Source organism: Acipenser ruthenus, chromosome 3 (genome assembly GCF_902713425.1).
Source record: "Acipenser ruthenus chromosome 3, fAciRut3.2 maternal haplotype, whole genome shotgun sequence".
NCBI classification, from domain to species: domain Eukaryota; kingdom Metazoa; phylum Chordata; class Actinopteri; order Acipenseriformes; family Acipenseridae; genus Acipenser; species Acipenser ruthenus.
The window spans coordinates 23,519,989-23,536,919 of NC_081191.1; the positions used below are offsets into that span (position 1 = coordinate 23,519,989).

Genomic DNA, 16,931 nt, shown 5'->3' on the forward strand with positions numbered 1-16,931 from the left:
TATGACTTCTAAGGAACACCAAATTAGTTTTATGACGGTCATTAGTCTAAGCGACAGAACGAAAAGCACCAAACACATATAAACATGCACCCTCTAAACTAAAAATTTACGAAATCATAAATTTGTTTACCAGATATACTACTGTACACAAATACTGTGTATTAATAGCACAGATTTACCAAAAATAAAACAGAATAACAGTCACTGACGATGTACATTTTTTTGTTTTTAAATAGCAATATTGCTTAACTTACCCACTGCAAGAAGGCACAGCAGCACTGAAAATAGTGGTACAGAAATGTAACAGGTTCGTGATAGCATTCCGAGTCATTCTTATACAAGAATGCATAATTCTGTCCACCACAAACACCGAAGCAGGAGGATGATCTTTGGTGTGACATTTTGGGTTCCCAAATGTTACAGTTTACTGGTAAACATCTTTGAGAACAGCATTAGCTCCTAACAGAGCGTGTGCTTCAACACCCACAAGAATTACATTTTACTAGACAACCAACAGCAACTTCCTTTTCTTTCAACATCACGATTAACTGTTGCACTGGAGTTGGGGAAAGAGAAAGCCACAAAAGGATGTGGCCAAGGCCAACTGGGCCTAGCTTACAGCTTCACTAACAGATCACCTAATACAACATAGTACAAATCACACATTTGTTTAAAACATTCCAATAAAAAACTGTAGTACTATAACCTATAATTTTTTTTTTTTTTTTTTTTTTTTTTTTTACAAAAACCCTTACGGAAATGAAAAAACGTTCACTTTAGCAGACATTGTGAAAATGGATGAGTCATCTAGAATGTTGGTTATGATAAACGAATCTGAAGAAACACTCATTTCTCACAGAGCATGTGGAGTTCATGCATTATGAAAGCCTATTTTCTTTACGTTTAGACAAAACCAAGGAAGACTTATGTATCACTATTTTGTTTCCCAGAATGCTCATAAATAAGTATATTTCCTGTTATATTCAAAGATTATCATTTTTACGACAAGGGCATACGGTCTTACACGCTGCATGAATACGTGTATATATGCTTGGCTGCTTCTGAGGATGGTGTTGGTTTCAGATAGTTTGTGGTAATGTACTAGTTGTTTGCGTCTTTTTAAGTTAGCGGTTATGTTTCTGTGCCACTCGGCATTAAATCTTGCACAATGAGGTTAAAGCAGAGATTCAGCCCAGTTGGTGATGTATTAGCCTCTGGTGCCTGCTTATTGTCTGAATCGCTCTAAACAAAAGACTAAGTTGCAGCGGCAGTGGGCTGCATCTTTAACGAAACACAAGGTAGTCTCCCCTTGAACATTATGCGTACCCTTCACAGGATTAAATCTCTTTTTCTGTATTTTGCAAAGCACTTTTTCCCCATAACCCCCTAAAAACTAATTTACACTCTCCTATAGGTGGTTTTAACATAGGAGTTCAAACTGTATTTTGTGGCAATTCTTTGTGAATCCTGTTTTTAGTAATTTCATTTATCCCTGTTTATAAAACACCCCCAGGATATTTTAACTGCTCCAAACTGCTCCAAAATTGACAATTTATCTTTTTTCAAAATCAAAATCCATTCAGCATCACTAGTCATTGAATATGCTAGCACAAATATGACCTGTCAGTAGAATGCAATGAACACGCCAGTAAATTACATGTGAGTGTATTTGATTATGTGGGACAGTGCAGTTTTGATATTCTACTGACTTCAAATGAGATGTTTGTATAGTACTATACTCTAGTAGGTCAAACCTACCTTGTTTGCGGACTTGTACTGCCTATTGAGAGGAACGGTAGTTCCTCATGCCAAGTTATCAGCGAAGCGTGAGAACTGCCAGACTCTCTATACACTAAGGATAGTTTACATGTTTTCACGGTATTGGCGCAGCAAAAGTAAATCAGCCAAAAGCACCATTTCACTTTTAATTTGTAGTTCCCAACACTCTTAGGTGAAATGTAGAAAAAAAGTCAATACCTGTCATACAGTAAGAGAAATAAGGCCGCCAAAGTAAGGTAAATATGTCCTTCTCCTTTTTCTCCCAACGTATTTTTCAGACCCCAGGCACTTTTATCCTCGCATATGTATATTACAGGACATCCAATTTCAATGAGAATTAACTTGGTTTGTCAACATGGAAATATACTAGGGCAGGGGTTCCCAAACTTTTTTTTACCTGAGGCCCACCTGTTCAGCTGCATTAGGCACTATTAGCACTCCTTGGGTGGGTGGGGGGGGGGGGGGGATATCAAAAACCTTTAAATTGTGTACCTTTGTATAATTGAAAATTAAAAAAATGCAATTATTTTTCATGGTCATCAAACAAGAAAGAAGTGCATGTCTCTTATTATTCCCATTCATAAACACCTGAACAGGAATCACTTTAAGTAAACCCAGTACAACGTGCACAAAAACATAAGTATTAAATCCTAATTTCTGAACACTGTGTAACTAAAGCGTCCAGCCTTTACCTCTCATGCACAAAAAGAGGAATGTTCAAAATACAGAAGGAAATGAGAGCCTTGCATAAGATACTTTTTTTGCCACTACTCTGTACAGCTAAGGAGACTGTACTAAAAGGACTATGCTGTGCAAAAAGGCACACAGCATGAACAATATGTAAGGTATGTGCATAACTATTTCTATTCATAACTATTTCTGTTCAGTTTTGCCTAAAATTACAGGTAGATGGATGCTGTTTGCAATTATTGTGCTTTTAAATATGTTATAAATTATATGTCTGTGATTTCATATTAGTTCAGTAAAATAATAAATGTAGCATAATGCATTCTGTTATTGGTAAAGGCATATTTTATGTAAGGAATACTGCAGTTTTGATAGACCAAGGCTGACTGAGAAATATGTCTGGGTTTGGTCTGTGGAAAAGGTGGCAACCCTACCCTGAGTAGTACTTAATAAACATGAAAATGTTACAATATACTAAATGAACAGATCAAGCTTATTATGATAGTTTGCAAAATCAGATGAAAGCTTTCAATACAATTAGGATAATACATAATCATTATTTACAAAATCTTGTTCATCTCGTTACTTGTTAAAAACTGTAACTTTACTGATATACTACTTGCAAATGTTGTAAAATGGAAGGACAAACTTTGTAGCATGAAAGCTAGGGTGTCTGCATTGCAAGCTGCATCAGAAGTTTTGGGTTTGATTCCTACACAGGGTTTATATTGCAAAATTAATTTATTTTATTTATGTGTAACAAACACATTTTTAATGTGAAAAAAATGTAGTTGGTATGAATGACACTTTCATTGAACATACATAGTTTTGCACTAGAGAGTGACAGGAAGCCATGGAAGTCCACAATACAGTTCCTAAGACTGAGATGAACTTAAAGAAGTAGAATGTTAATGTAGATTTAATTTTGTTTGATTTTATTTATTAGAATCTTTAGGGGTGCCAATAAAAAACTTTTTCTCTGAGCAATTGTATTAGAATAAAAGAATTAGACGCCACCTCCATGCCAATAGGCTATTTGGAAGGGTTGCCAGAAAAATGCCTTTATTGAGAGTCTTTGATGTTATGGGGCTGTTTTGCTTCCACTGGTCATGGGGCTCTTATTAAGGTCAACGGCAATGGGTAAAAAAATATCTGTACCTCCATATGATCTCTGTTTATCATGGGATGGGATGGGACAGGATTTTTTATTTATTTATTTTTTTAAATTTAGTCGTTGCCAGTTATTATTATTTTTTTTATTATTTTCTCCCCAATTTGAAATGCCCAATTATTTTTAGGCTCAGCTCACTGCTACCACCCCTGCGCTGACTCGGGAGGGGCAAAGATGAACACACGCTGTCCTCCGAAGCGTGTGCCATCAGCCGCCTGCTTCTTTACACTCTGCAGACTCACCGTGCAGCCGCCTCAGAGCTACAGCGTCAGAGGACAACGCAGCTCTGGGCAGCTTACAGGCAAGCCCACAGGCGCCCAGCCAGACTACAGGGGTCGCTGGTGCGCGGTGAGCCGAGGACACCTTGGCCGACCTAACCCTCCCTCCCGGACGACGCTCGGCCAATTGAGCGCCGCCCCCTGGGAGCTCCCGTCCACGGTGGGCTGTGGAATAGCCTGGACTCGAACCAGCGACGTCCAGGCTATAGAGCGCATCCTGCACTCTAGCGAGTGCTTTTACTGGATGCGCCACTCGGGAGCCCCTGGGACAGGATTTTTTTGACAGGACAGGATGGGACAGGAATTTAAAAAAATAAAAAGTTACGGGACAGGACGGGAAAAATGTGGACAGGACAGGACGGGACAGGATTGGAAATGATTACTCTTTCATGGGATGGGATGGGACAGGAACATTTTTGACAGGACAGGGTGGGACAGGACTGAAGTTTCATTCCTGTGTCACACTCTATTTTGCACACATAACTTTAACATAAATACATATATAGGAAACACTTCTTAGATGAAGAGAAATTATGGCAAATCCCAAACGTGTCTCTCAATTATTCATACTTTATTCATTAAAAAAAGGTAAAAACAGGTAAGCTGACGTATTTCGACATCTTGTCTTCATCAGAGCGTATTGAAAGCAGGACTCATTAGATCTATTACATGCACCCGGTACTCACTGTCATTTAACACCATTATCCGATTACTAGAAATAGTAATCTAGCAATCAATGCATTCAAGTCACATTCCAGATACTTAACAATCCGCTATATATATATTATTAAACAATATTGTTGATTCAACATCATGCAATTGTCATATTACACTAATCCTCCTGAAGACCTATTGTCGCAGGTATAGGTTCAGTTATTGAACCACTATGTAAGTATATAGACTTTTATTTACAACCCTTTGTCTGTAAACTCCCTTCCTTTGTTTCTGATACATGTGATGTTCTTAACCGTATTAATGAAATCAGGGAGCTCCCAGATAATATTCTTGTGTCACTTGATGTCACTAGTTTGTACACCAACATCCCACATACAGGGGGCAATGATGCTGTCACTTTCTATGTAAATTCCAGACCCACTGGGGGTGAGACTGTGTGGTCCAGTGATTAAAAAAAAGGGCTTGTAAACAGGAGGTCCCCGGTTCAAATCCCACCTCAGCCACTGACTCATTGTGTGACCCTGAGCAAGTCACTTAACCTCCTTGTGCTCCGTCTTTCGGGTGAGATGTAATTGTAAGTGACTCTGCAGCTGATGCATAGTTCACACACCCTAGTCTCTGTAAGACGCCTTGGATAAAGGTGTCTGCTAAATAAACAAATAATAATAACTGAGGTTATTCCATCCTCTCAATTAATTATAGATTTACTTGATTTGTGCTTTAATTCCAAGTATTTTGTGTTTGAAAGTATTTTTCCCAGATAATGGGTACCGCAATGGGTGCAGCATTTGCTCCCAATTTTGCCAATCTGTATATGGGATTTTGGGAGGAGAAATTAATCTACAATAATGATAACATCGTTTCACCGTGTATCTCTCTATGGCTTAGGTACATTGATGATGTCTTATTAATATGGTCGGGATCAAAGACTCAACTTGATTGTTTTGTGGTTATATTGATTCCACGAATAGTCATTTAAAATTTAAATATGAATCTGATCTAGATAGAATACATTTTTTAGAGTTACAAACTACTGTATTCAATAAACCAACACATCGGAATTCGTTACTGGTAAAAAGTCAACATCGTCGCTCACTAATAAGAAAAATACTGAAAGGTCAGTTCTTACAGGTAAGAAGGAACTGTAGCACAGAATCACAATTTGAAATGAAATCTGAAGAAATGAGCTCAAAATTTATTACCAGAGGATATGATGACCGTACACTTAAAGAAACAATGTACAAAGCTAAATATTGCAAGTTTTTTTTTTTTTTTTTTTTAAAACATCCCAAGTACAAGCTTGACCTGAGTAAACTCAGCAATCATTGTAGAAATTACACAACACAAAGTTTTCTAATCAGTCAGTACCTCAGCGACTATTTTTTGATGATGCATTTAAAATGTCAGGTTCATGTATTAAAAAAGCAGTAAGACTTATTTGCTAATTTACAAAAAATGTAACATTGTTTAACATTCAATCCATTTACAATGAACATTCATATATTACACAAGCTTCTTCTCATTTATACATGATTGTTAAACTATTCTACTATTTCTTCATTATTATTATTATTGTCATTATTATTCGCTAGTCCCTAACCATTACCAGTAAAGACTGAACATTAGCATTGCCCCTTCTCTTGGAAGATAAATTCATTAAGGGAAGCGCCCCAATCTAAATACAGCAATACACCGTCACATATCACATACACTTTACTCAACAGCATGCACGTGATACATAATAAACCACTGCTCTAGCGTCAGTAGAATAACATTAACAATAATAATCACAATAACAGGTATTGAAATATTACAGTAAGGGTCTCACCCTCACATGGTGCATTAATGATCTTAATATTTGTGGATGAGAACAGTATTTCATATGTGTGTAAAGCAAGCAGCTAAATGAAATTACACTATGTAACACAATTTTTGTTCCTGGGTAGTAAGTGTTATTTCCTAATTGCTTATGCCTCAAAAGTATAGAAAATGGCTATTATTCCCCACAAACTTTGCTTTTGTGACCAGGACAGTGATATTTTGAAATTTACCTATTTCCAATGAGAAAACGGGCGAATTTGTGTCTTTTTGTTCACATAAAGTCAGAAAAAAACAACATATGAATCCAAATTAACATGTATTTATACTAAAGTAATAAAAAAATGACTACAAAAGATTTAGAAGTGAGTAGTTTTTCGAGATTTACGATTATACTGTAAATCACTTTCACGAATCAGCCCCCAAATGTAGTCTCCCATCATGTTCTCGTTATACTGTCCTTGGTAGCGGCGTTCAAAGTCCAGTATATCCTGGTGGAAGCGCTCGCCTTGCTCCTCCGAGTACGCTCCCATGTTCTCCTTGAATTTATCAAGATGAGCATCAAGGATATGGACTTTGAGGGACATCCTACAGCCCATTGTGCCGTAGTTCTTCACCAGAGTCTCAACCAGCTCCACATAGTTTTCGGCCTTGTGATTGCCCAGGAAGCCCTGAACCACTGCGACAAAGCTGTTCCAAGCCGCTTTCTCCTTACTAGTGAGCTTCTTGGGGAATTCATTGCACTCCAGGATCTTCTTTATCTGTGGTCCGACGAAGACACCAGCTTTGACCTTTGCCTCAGACAGCTTAGGGAAGAAGTCTTGAAGGTACTTGAAGGCTGCCGACTCCTTATCTAGAGCTCTGACAAATTGTTTCATAAGGCCCAATTTGATGTGCAGTGGTGACATCAGCACCTTCCGGGGGTCTATCAGTGGCTCCCACTTGACGTTGTTCCTCCCCACAGAGAACTCGGTCCGCTGTGGCCAGTCCCGCCTGTGGTAGTGCGCCTTGGTGTCCCTGCTGTCCCAAAGGCAAAGATAGCAGGGAAACTTGGTAAAACCGCCTTGGAGACCCATCAGGAATGCCACCATTTTGAAGTCTCCTATGACCTTGATGCCATCTCAGAAAAATGCAGATATGTATCCACTTAGGCAGCTGGAACTAAACTGAACTGGTGGGCTTAAGGCCCCTGTATTTATACTACTATTTATATTACTGGAAAGTTCTAGAAAGTTCTAGAAGTTACTCCAAGTTTACTCAGCACTGAATCTATCTGGAATGTTCTGGAAAATAGGTAAATTTCAAAATATCACTGTCCTGGTCACAAAAGCAAAGTTTGTGGGGAATAATAGCCATTTTCTATACTTTTGAGGCATAAGCAATTAGGAAATAACACTTACTACCCAGGAACCAAAAAAAAAAAAAAAAATTGTTTCACGGTGTCAGCATTTTAATGTAAAGACACACTCTTCTGTAGCTATGTATATCGTTCCGTGTAAAATAAACAACAGTGGCTGAATATGCCAAGTCGCCAGCATTACTGAAATCCACAATCCTGCAGTTTTTATATTTAATCGCTTACTTACTAAATAACAGGAAGAAAAGGTAATTGTGACAAATTAAGCTTAACCACGAATGCACTGCAGTGCATGTATTATGTGAAAGAAACAACCTTAACGTTAACCCACTGGATTTTTTATTTAATATTTTTATAATTAAAGTTGTAAGATGTAGAAATAATTACCATTCAATATTGCTCCACTGCCATCTTGGCTTGCAGAGTATTCGCCTTTCTATTTACCTTTCACACGCGTGGGAGTGTCAACTGAGCTACATAATCAAATTGGTCATGTGATACAAAAAGGCGGCCCTAAGTCTGCTTTGCGTTCATGTGTATGTAAAGGCTGGCCCTGGGCCACATCAAAACAGTGCCCTAAATCTAGGCCGGCCCTGAGATGCCTTTCCTTTTTTTGGAGAGTTCACATATGAAAAAAGGCAGCCTTGAGCCTCCTTAAATCGCAAGTGTGAATGGGGTCTATGCTTGCTAGTCCTAAGCATTCACTGCTTACATTCTTTTGCAGCTGCATTTTTCCTCTGAAATGACTAGTACATATGACAACTTTATTCTGTACAATACTTACGCCTGGGCAGTTAGATCAGTGAGAATAAAAGTCTCACACAATATATACAGGCCCTACATTTAAAATAAACTTTTTAATCATGTACCTTTGATACCGTTTTCAATGTAACGCCATACAATTTGAGTTAATATGCTTTAACTATAAACTACTAATGGTCCATTATCACGCAATTAAACTTTTCTGTGCCTATGCAGCAGGGTCAGCAGCTTAAACTTATAGTATGATCTGCCAGTTTGAAATGTGCACAAAAAAGACATGACATTTATTTTTACTTAAATATGTTTAACTTGATGTAATAAAAATGTGTCTTTCTTTTTGTACAGGCATCCCTTTATATATTTGTCTGACACTGAATTCCACATATCGGATTAGTAAAAGAAGGGTTTATACAGCTATGGTAAAATGTTTTGCGCCACCTAGAATTTTAGGATTGAGACAATTTTAAAAAAAGGATATGAACATAATTTAGATCTTTTATTTAACATCAGGTAATCAAAAGAAGCTACAAAATGATATCGCAAAAGTCTACCGGGAGCCATAATAGTAGAAAAGTATTTCATGTTAGATTTCAAAATGTCAAATTTTTCAATTGGTCAGTTTTCTGTTAAGTTTATGGGAAAATTACAAAGTGGTAGCAGGTTTCATGTGACTTGATGAAGCAAAATGTGTTAATTCTATAGGGCGATACAAACCTTTAGTCAGAGCTGTAGGTTGGTCCCCATTATCGGTCTAACGTGTTCCACTTGTTCTGATCAGTATTGTTAAACCAATTATCGGGATCATCTGTTTAGTACGCTGCAATCAGGATTAAGTTAGTACCGATTCGCAGGATTTTCTAGTCCGCATTTTAGTCCACTTGATGTGGACTAAATCAGTGTTTCCCAACCGGGGGTACGCGTACCCCTAGGGGTACGTGGGCAGTCCCCAGGGGGTACGTGGGAAGATTTTCAAAAATGTGCAAAAAAAAAAATAATAATTGGGAAAAATATTTCCAAACAATTCATATGTTCAAGTTATTTCAATCTCAATAGGCAGGAAAACATTTACTGAGGTCACTGGTGTGAAATCTCTAGTTTATTTTGTATTTATAGGACAATTTTTTACTTTAGTTTCGGTGTGTATTTTTTATTCACCCTGGCCACTTCCCGCCAGTTGACCCTCGCTCGCTCCTCCGCGGCCGCGCGCCAGAGTCACTCATGATTTCAGGTAACAGGCAGCTAGCTTTGAGTAGAAGAAAGACACTAGCTATGGATCAATGGCTGAAAAAACGCACTGTTCCAAGCAGCAGCAACGCTAGCGGCAGGTCAAGTGAACACGTGGAGAAAAGAAAGAAAGTTGACAAGTCAAAGTACCGTCAATTTCATGAACAGTATGTCCTCTTCGGTTTCACATCCACACCTACAGAGCCGCCTCAGCCACTGTGTTTCCTCTGCGGCGATGTACTCTCAAATAATAGCATAAAACCAGCCCATTTACAACAGCACCTCAGTACCAAACATCTTTCCTGTGTGGGTAAGACAGCAGAGTTTTTCCATAGAAAGCTGTCGGAATTTAAGGGAAGTCAAGAGAAATTAAAGAAAGCAACTGCAGTATCAACCAAAGCATTGGAAGCCTCATATGCTGTGTCGCTACTTGTGGCTAAGTCCAAAAAGCGGATTACTATAGCTGAGGAGCTAATTTTGCCTGCTGCTTTTATTCTCGCAGAAACAATGATTGATAAGAAAGCAGCTGATGCACTGAAGACTGTACCATTGTCAAATAACACGGTGTGCCGAAGGATCGATGACATGGGCGTTGATATTGTTGATCAAGTGGTGGAAAAGTTAAAACATTCTGGTTCATTTGCTCTGCAGTTGGATGAATCGACCGATGTCAACGGGGAAGCCCAGTTGATTGCGTTTGTGCGATACAGAGACATTTCGGAAATAATGAGCACATTCTGTTCTGCAAGAAGCTAACGGGGAGCACTATGGGTGAGGATGTGTTTCACATTATTGACAGCTTTTTCTCAGAGCACAATCTGGATTGGAAAACCTATGGTGCAACTAGTGAGCACACATTTATCCAAACTTAACAGTGAGTTCAACTCCTACTTCCCTGACATTGAAAACAAGTCTGCCAAACTTGACTGGGTGCGTAATCCTTTCATGACTGAAAGTACGAACAACAACATTCCTACCAGACTGCAGGAAAATCTGCTGGATGTGTCCTCAGACCGTGGCTTGAAGATGAGGTACTCAGAGACAACACTGTCACAGTTCTGGTGTGATGTGGAGAAGGAATATCCTGATTTGGGGAAACATGCACTGAATGAACTGCTGCCATTTGGATCTACATATTTATGTGAAGTGACATTTTCATCTATGACCATAATCAAGACCAAGCACAGGAACAGACTCAACTTGGAGAAAAGCCTGATAACTTCTGTTGCCACACTGTCCCCGAGACTGACAAAGCTTATGAGTGAGAGACAGGGTCAAGTTTCTCATTGATTGGTGAGTCCTCATGTGTCATACGCAAGTCTATACATATGGGTGATATTGAGAGTAGGCTGCTACTATGTGTATAAAATTTGATCTTTGTTTTTGTATAACTGGTCTGGACTCTTGAAGATGTGAAAAAGTCATACAAATATTAAACTGATAAAAGTATGAGTATTATTATAGTAATACATTATCATTATTCACAGGTAAATGACAGACAGACAAATAATATTGATATTAAACCTAATTTAGTCAAATTTACACCTAATCTAGGAATCACACCGGTCACACACGCATAAGTGGGTACTTCAGGCAGGTGAAAGTGTTTTGGGGGTACAATACCCAAAAAAGGTTGGGAACCACTGGACTAAATCACTGGTACGCTGCAATTGACCTGAAGATGTTTAGTCTGTGCCTTAAGAGTTTCTTGGCAGCCTTTTCTGTTGTTTCTTTGTAACCAATAGAAGATTGGCCTTTTTCACACCTAGCCAATCATTGATAGGGGTGGGACATAAACGCTCTCAGCTATCTGTTATTTATTTAAAATAAATACATATAACAAAGTCTCAAATGTCGAAAGTGTGGATTGATATCTGGCCGGTTGATGTGAACTGATCTGAATCTGTGCCTGTTTTTAAATTAGTACAATACAGTAGTAAGGTGCTTAATCTTAAATTCTGAAATATGCATGGTTGACCAACTGACAATACAGTTGTACTTGTTAATACTTCCTTGTAGGTTATTTACAGGACATGCAAATGGAAATAATTATTTCAAGGTTTTAAGGTTTACATGGTTATCCATATTCATTCCCTATTTATATCCAACACAAAGCATTTCATTTAAAAGAAGGGCCCCATTTACCCTCCTCTAAAGTCAAAACAACAACATGTCTTGTTTATGTTCTAAAAACAAACGTACACATATCTGCTGTTCTCTTTATTGAACACAAAACCAAAGCGTCAGGTGTATTTGCATTTTGGAATTTGCATATGGTATTAGCATAAGGCCTACATCCCTGATAGCTAGACTCAGTCAACCTGTCACGATATTATAAACTTTTCAATTCAAAACTGGCTTAACTGGATCAGCTAAACATTACAGTATTTAGTATAATCTATCTTTACATTTTTTGAAGAAAATGTTAAGACTTCTAAGACTGGCAGGCACGATGAAACACCTTTTACTAATACCGGTTTGAGTCGGGTAAACCCATGTGCTCGGCCCTTCAACAGATCAGACTTGCATGGGAGTATGGGAATTTTGTAGCACTGGTGAATTATGACATATTCCACTGAAATGGACCATTCTGATTAGTTAGAAAAGGTTGTAATTTTGTATAATTTAATATAATCTCAAGTTCTGTATGTCGCTGTGAGTGAAGACACTGCCCCAAACTATTAATTCAATTGGGCCTGGAAAGCACATATCTCTGACTATCCTTTTAGTGTACACTCTGAAAGCCAACATACTTAAATGTCATATAGAATTGCACTGTTCAGATATAATAAAGAAAGGCTATTATAGAGGTTCTACTACTTCCATTGACCATGAGAAACCTGGAAATATGTTTAATCAGTGGCCCTCTCAAATTATTCAAGGGCCACAATCTTTATATATATATATATATAGACAGTGGCAGAACAAGTAAACAAAGTCTCGGTGGTGTTTGTGTTTTGGTGGTGGTTGGCAGGGACGGGGTTAATTCCTGTCCTTGCCAAAAAACATGTGAGAATGTGGCTGTTCCCAAACGAGTGAAAGCGACATCGAGGGAGAAGTACAGTTGTGGAAAAGTACAAGGCAGTTAGAAGCAGTAAGGAGAAATTACTTTAATCAGAAAACACTGCAGCTTAACCCTTTGCGGTCCTTTGTCGGACCTGGTCCGACATTGCAATTATTCCTATCCGGTCCATTGTCGGACCCTGTCCGACATCATCAAAAAAACACATGAATAGTCGTATCTCATGAATAGTCATACATGGCCCTGGTATCAGATAACGGGGCGGTCATAAGTAAACAAGCTGAATGGTACTGTATCAGCGCACAGAGACTATCACGGACATTTGCAGAGCTTTTTTGAGATGTTATAGTAATAAAATAATTACTTGGATTGCATTATTGAGGCATTTGGTGATAAAACGAGTGATCAGGAGATGATCGATCGGTATGTTCGACTATTATTATTATTATTATTTATTTATTAGCATATGTGAAAGCGATAGCGAACGAAAGGGTGGGGCGGGGCTGGAGATGCCTAGTGAGTGCTTTGTTGATATGCAGGGCCTTTTAAATCTGTTTGACTGAAAAAAAAATACTTTTAAACAGCGCGTCTAAAATTAACTGCGTGTGTGAAAATAAATTGGACCTGATGCGCCTGACGCGCGCTTAATAAATGGACTGCAAAGGGTTAAAGTCTAACAGCTGCATGTCTTTTTCAGATAACAAGCTGAAGCTCAGAGCAGCTGATTCAAATTTGCCACCGTTCTGAGACACGGGGGAGGGGCGGAGCCAGCAGCACAACAGATACAAACAAAAGCGACAGCGTGGGAGAAGTACAGTCGTGGAAAAGTACAGAGCAGTTAGAAGCAGTTTGAAAGCTAAACTAAACTTCCAAGAAAAAAATAAAGTAGGGAAAAAAAGAAACTTCGTCAAACACAACTCGGATATATTGTGAAAAGTGTTGAATTTAAATCAAGGGAAGTAATGTTAAAACTTTACAAGCATTAGTAAGACCTCATCTAGAATATTGTGTTCAGTTCTGGTCACCTCGTTACAAAAAGGATATTGCTGCCTAGAAAGAGGGCAAAGAAGAGCGACCAGAATTATCCCTGGTTTAAAAGACATGTTGTATGCAGACAGACTAAAAGAACTGAATCTATTCAGTCTTGAACAAAGAAGACTACGCGGTGATCTGATTCAAGCATTCAAAATCCAGAAAGTATAGACAATGTCGACCCAGGGGACTTTTTTGACGTGAAAAAAGAAACAAGGACCAGGGGTCACAAATGGAGATTAGATAAAGGGGCATTCAGAACAGAAAATAGGAGGCACTTTTTTACACAGAGAATTGTGAGGGTCTGGAACCAACTCCCCAGTAATGTTGTTGAAGCTGACACCCTGGGATCCTTCAAGAAGCTGCTTGATGAGATTCTGGGATCAATAAGTTACTAACAACTAAACAAGCAAGATGGACCGAATGGCCTCCTCTCGTTTGTAAACTTTCTTATGTTCTTATGTGATAATTGGTGTCAATTGGGAACAGCCACATACTATAAAAGAGAGCTCCCAGCTCCATTAGAGAGAGATCACCAGGGAGCTGGTTTATGAAGAGAAGTGCTGTTTAAACAAAGAAAGGTATTGTGTAAAGTGTTTGTCACTGGTAAACGGCTTAGCTGTCCAGTCTGATAGTTAGGGACAGTTTCAAGTGCAGTTAGGCTCTACGTTTGAGCTAGGTTTTTGCTTTGTTGTGTTTATTTCGTTTTGTAAAAATAAAAGTGCATGAAAGTGCTTCATTGTGCAATTCTTGTGCCTGGGTCTATGTTCTAAAGGGCAAATGAGCCGACTATGTTACTATATATATATATATATATATATATATATATATATATATATATATATATATATATATATACAAAATAAATAAGTAACAGAAGTCATCAGAAGTTATGGTTCAGATTTTTACTGTGGTTAAATTCACTTCTGTATGGGATTAGGCTAGTTGAATATTTTGCCACAGGGAATGAATTAAAAGTGATTTAAAAGCTAATTAAATATTGAAGGTAGTTGAATGAATTTATAGATGGCAATTAAACAAAAATGTCACAGATACAGAACAGGTGATCTTAGACCTTTGTGTAATGGCCGGTTGCAGACTGGATTGTAGTCTGCAGATGGAAAGTTGCAACAGCCAGTTTGATACTTTAAGCAATGAGATTGAGTTTTACTGACTGGTTTCACAGTGCAGATGGAAACATTATATGGATCAATACTGTAGGTTTGAAAACTTGCAAGATTATAATAGGTTGGAGTTCCATTCTTATGTGCATAATAATAACTAGAGTTATTAGGCAGAGTTACCTTTTGAGAAATAAGCAGTACAAGATCACTTGCCAGTCTCTAGGTTATTTCTCCTCCTCCTCTACACACTTTTGCACAGGCTACATAGCTACAGTATTCACTTTTGTGCTTCTGTCTAATTTCAGACAGGCCATTTTTCCAAACAAGTTTAGACCCTAAGAAAGAGTATTTGGCCATGCTGAGTCACCTACAATTGTATAAGGCTTATCATCACTTGGATACCAGATGAAAACAAACAATATGTTACCTGTTAAAATCTGTTGCTTGTAGAGTTGCAAATGAATATATTGTAATATAAATATTACATGCAGCAACCCGTACTGTACTCCTCCACTATCTCCTGTTGTTATGCCAGCAGGAATAAATCAGGCAACACAGAACTCAAATATTTTGAGAATTCTCAGAACTGGTCTGTCAGACAATGGGTTCGTTATTTTGGGATACCATTGATCAGTGACAGTCTGCAGGCAAAATAGGGAAGAATAACTAAATATTGGTTGTCCACTTACAGTTACCACCATTTAGACTACACTGACACTACAGAGATATAAATCAGTAGAAGTCTACACTGTTTGGCAATAGCATCCACAGACGATTTTTACAAAATTGTTATTGACACCATAGTAACTCAACAAATACGTTGCAATTAAAGACATACCAATATTTTAAGAATCCACGACAATGTCCATATGTGACCTTTAATATGTTCCAAATAATGTGGTACCCATCACATTTTACCGTCGTTAAGTCCACTTGATGAAATTTGGAACTTTATCACGGTGAATCATGTCGCTGTGTACAGGCTCTTAGTTGTAATTTGTAATACATACAATTATCATCTTTATGTATATGCTATTTACTATAATTGCATACGATAACTCTTTAAAACACTTAAATAATCTTACCTTAATTAAGTGTTTGTAGTTGAAGGCGGAGTCTTCTTTCTTCACTTCAGCGAGAATTTATAACAGTAATTATGTGGCCACTCGTACTGTATATCAAGTGGTTGTTTATAGACACTTATCAATTTACAATTTTGCTTTTAATTAAATACATAGTTTCTCTGGTCAATACTAACTCCAAGACCATCTGGCAGCTGCATATCATACTGTCTCCAAAATAAATCAAAGAATGTTGTCGTACATTGTCCATTCCCGACAAAACGTAGTTTCATTTGGTTGTAGTGCTCCTAAAAAGAAGTAAGTTAGTTTAAACGAACAGTTTGTACAGTAGTTCTGAAAGTGATCACCTCATGTTTGCAGCTATGGAAACAAAGCACAGGACACCACCAGGGTCCTAGTGCTCACTCTGTTCCATGGATGTTGGGAATTGAGGTATTTCCAGGTGACCTCGGTACCCAAACTAGATTTAAACTGCCCTGTAATGTTTAGCACATACAATTCTATATTGGTATTATACATTGAGATTGCCATTGTGTTTTTACGTTTTTATTGCATATGATATTTGTTTGTTTAGAAAACATATTCATGTCACTTAATATACTGTATTACCAACTTAATTTAAAATAGCTAGAATACTTTGCACAATAAAGTGTGTTAAATACCCAATTCCGTTCAATATGGTAACTTACGAAATGTGTCATATATTGATACACAAACAATTTTAACAATTATTATAAATTGATTTAAAAGGGCATAAACCAACTACAAAACAGTTTTTCAAAATTGGTCTACTTTAAATCATATAAAGGGTTCAATGCTTTCAAGCAAGAGTCTAGTATTAATCTTTTATGCAAAAAATCACGTACTTAAACATGCCAATATAGTACTAAAATGTGGACCTGTCAACAAAAAGGGGAACA

At 37.8% G+C, this 16,931-nt stretch overlaps 1 protein-coding gene across 5 annotated transcripts in view; it reads right to left on the minus strand.

Moving 5' to 3' along the window:
* The window catches only part of LOC117435325 (palmitoyltransferase ZDHHC11-like), a 35,532-nt gene extending 19,105 nt beyond the window's left edge, over positions 1-16,427 (minus strand). For 3 of the 5 annotated variants that reach the window (XM_034058396.3, XM_059012733.1, XM_034058393.3), the window contains exon 1: positions 255-504. In XM_034058396.3, the coding sequence (XP_033914287.3) occupies positions 255-401 (147 nt within the window). In that variant the 5' untranslated portion in view covers positions 402-504. Of the gene's footprint in view, positions 1-254; positions 506-16,014 lie in introns of those variants that run through there. The other 2 variants (XM_034058394.3, XM_034058397.3) reach the window with 2 other exon arrangements.
* Between the last annotated feature and the right edge of the window lie 504 nt (positions 16,428-16,931).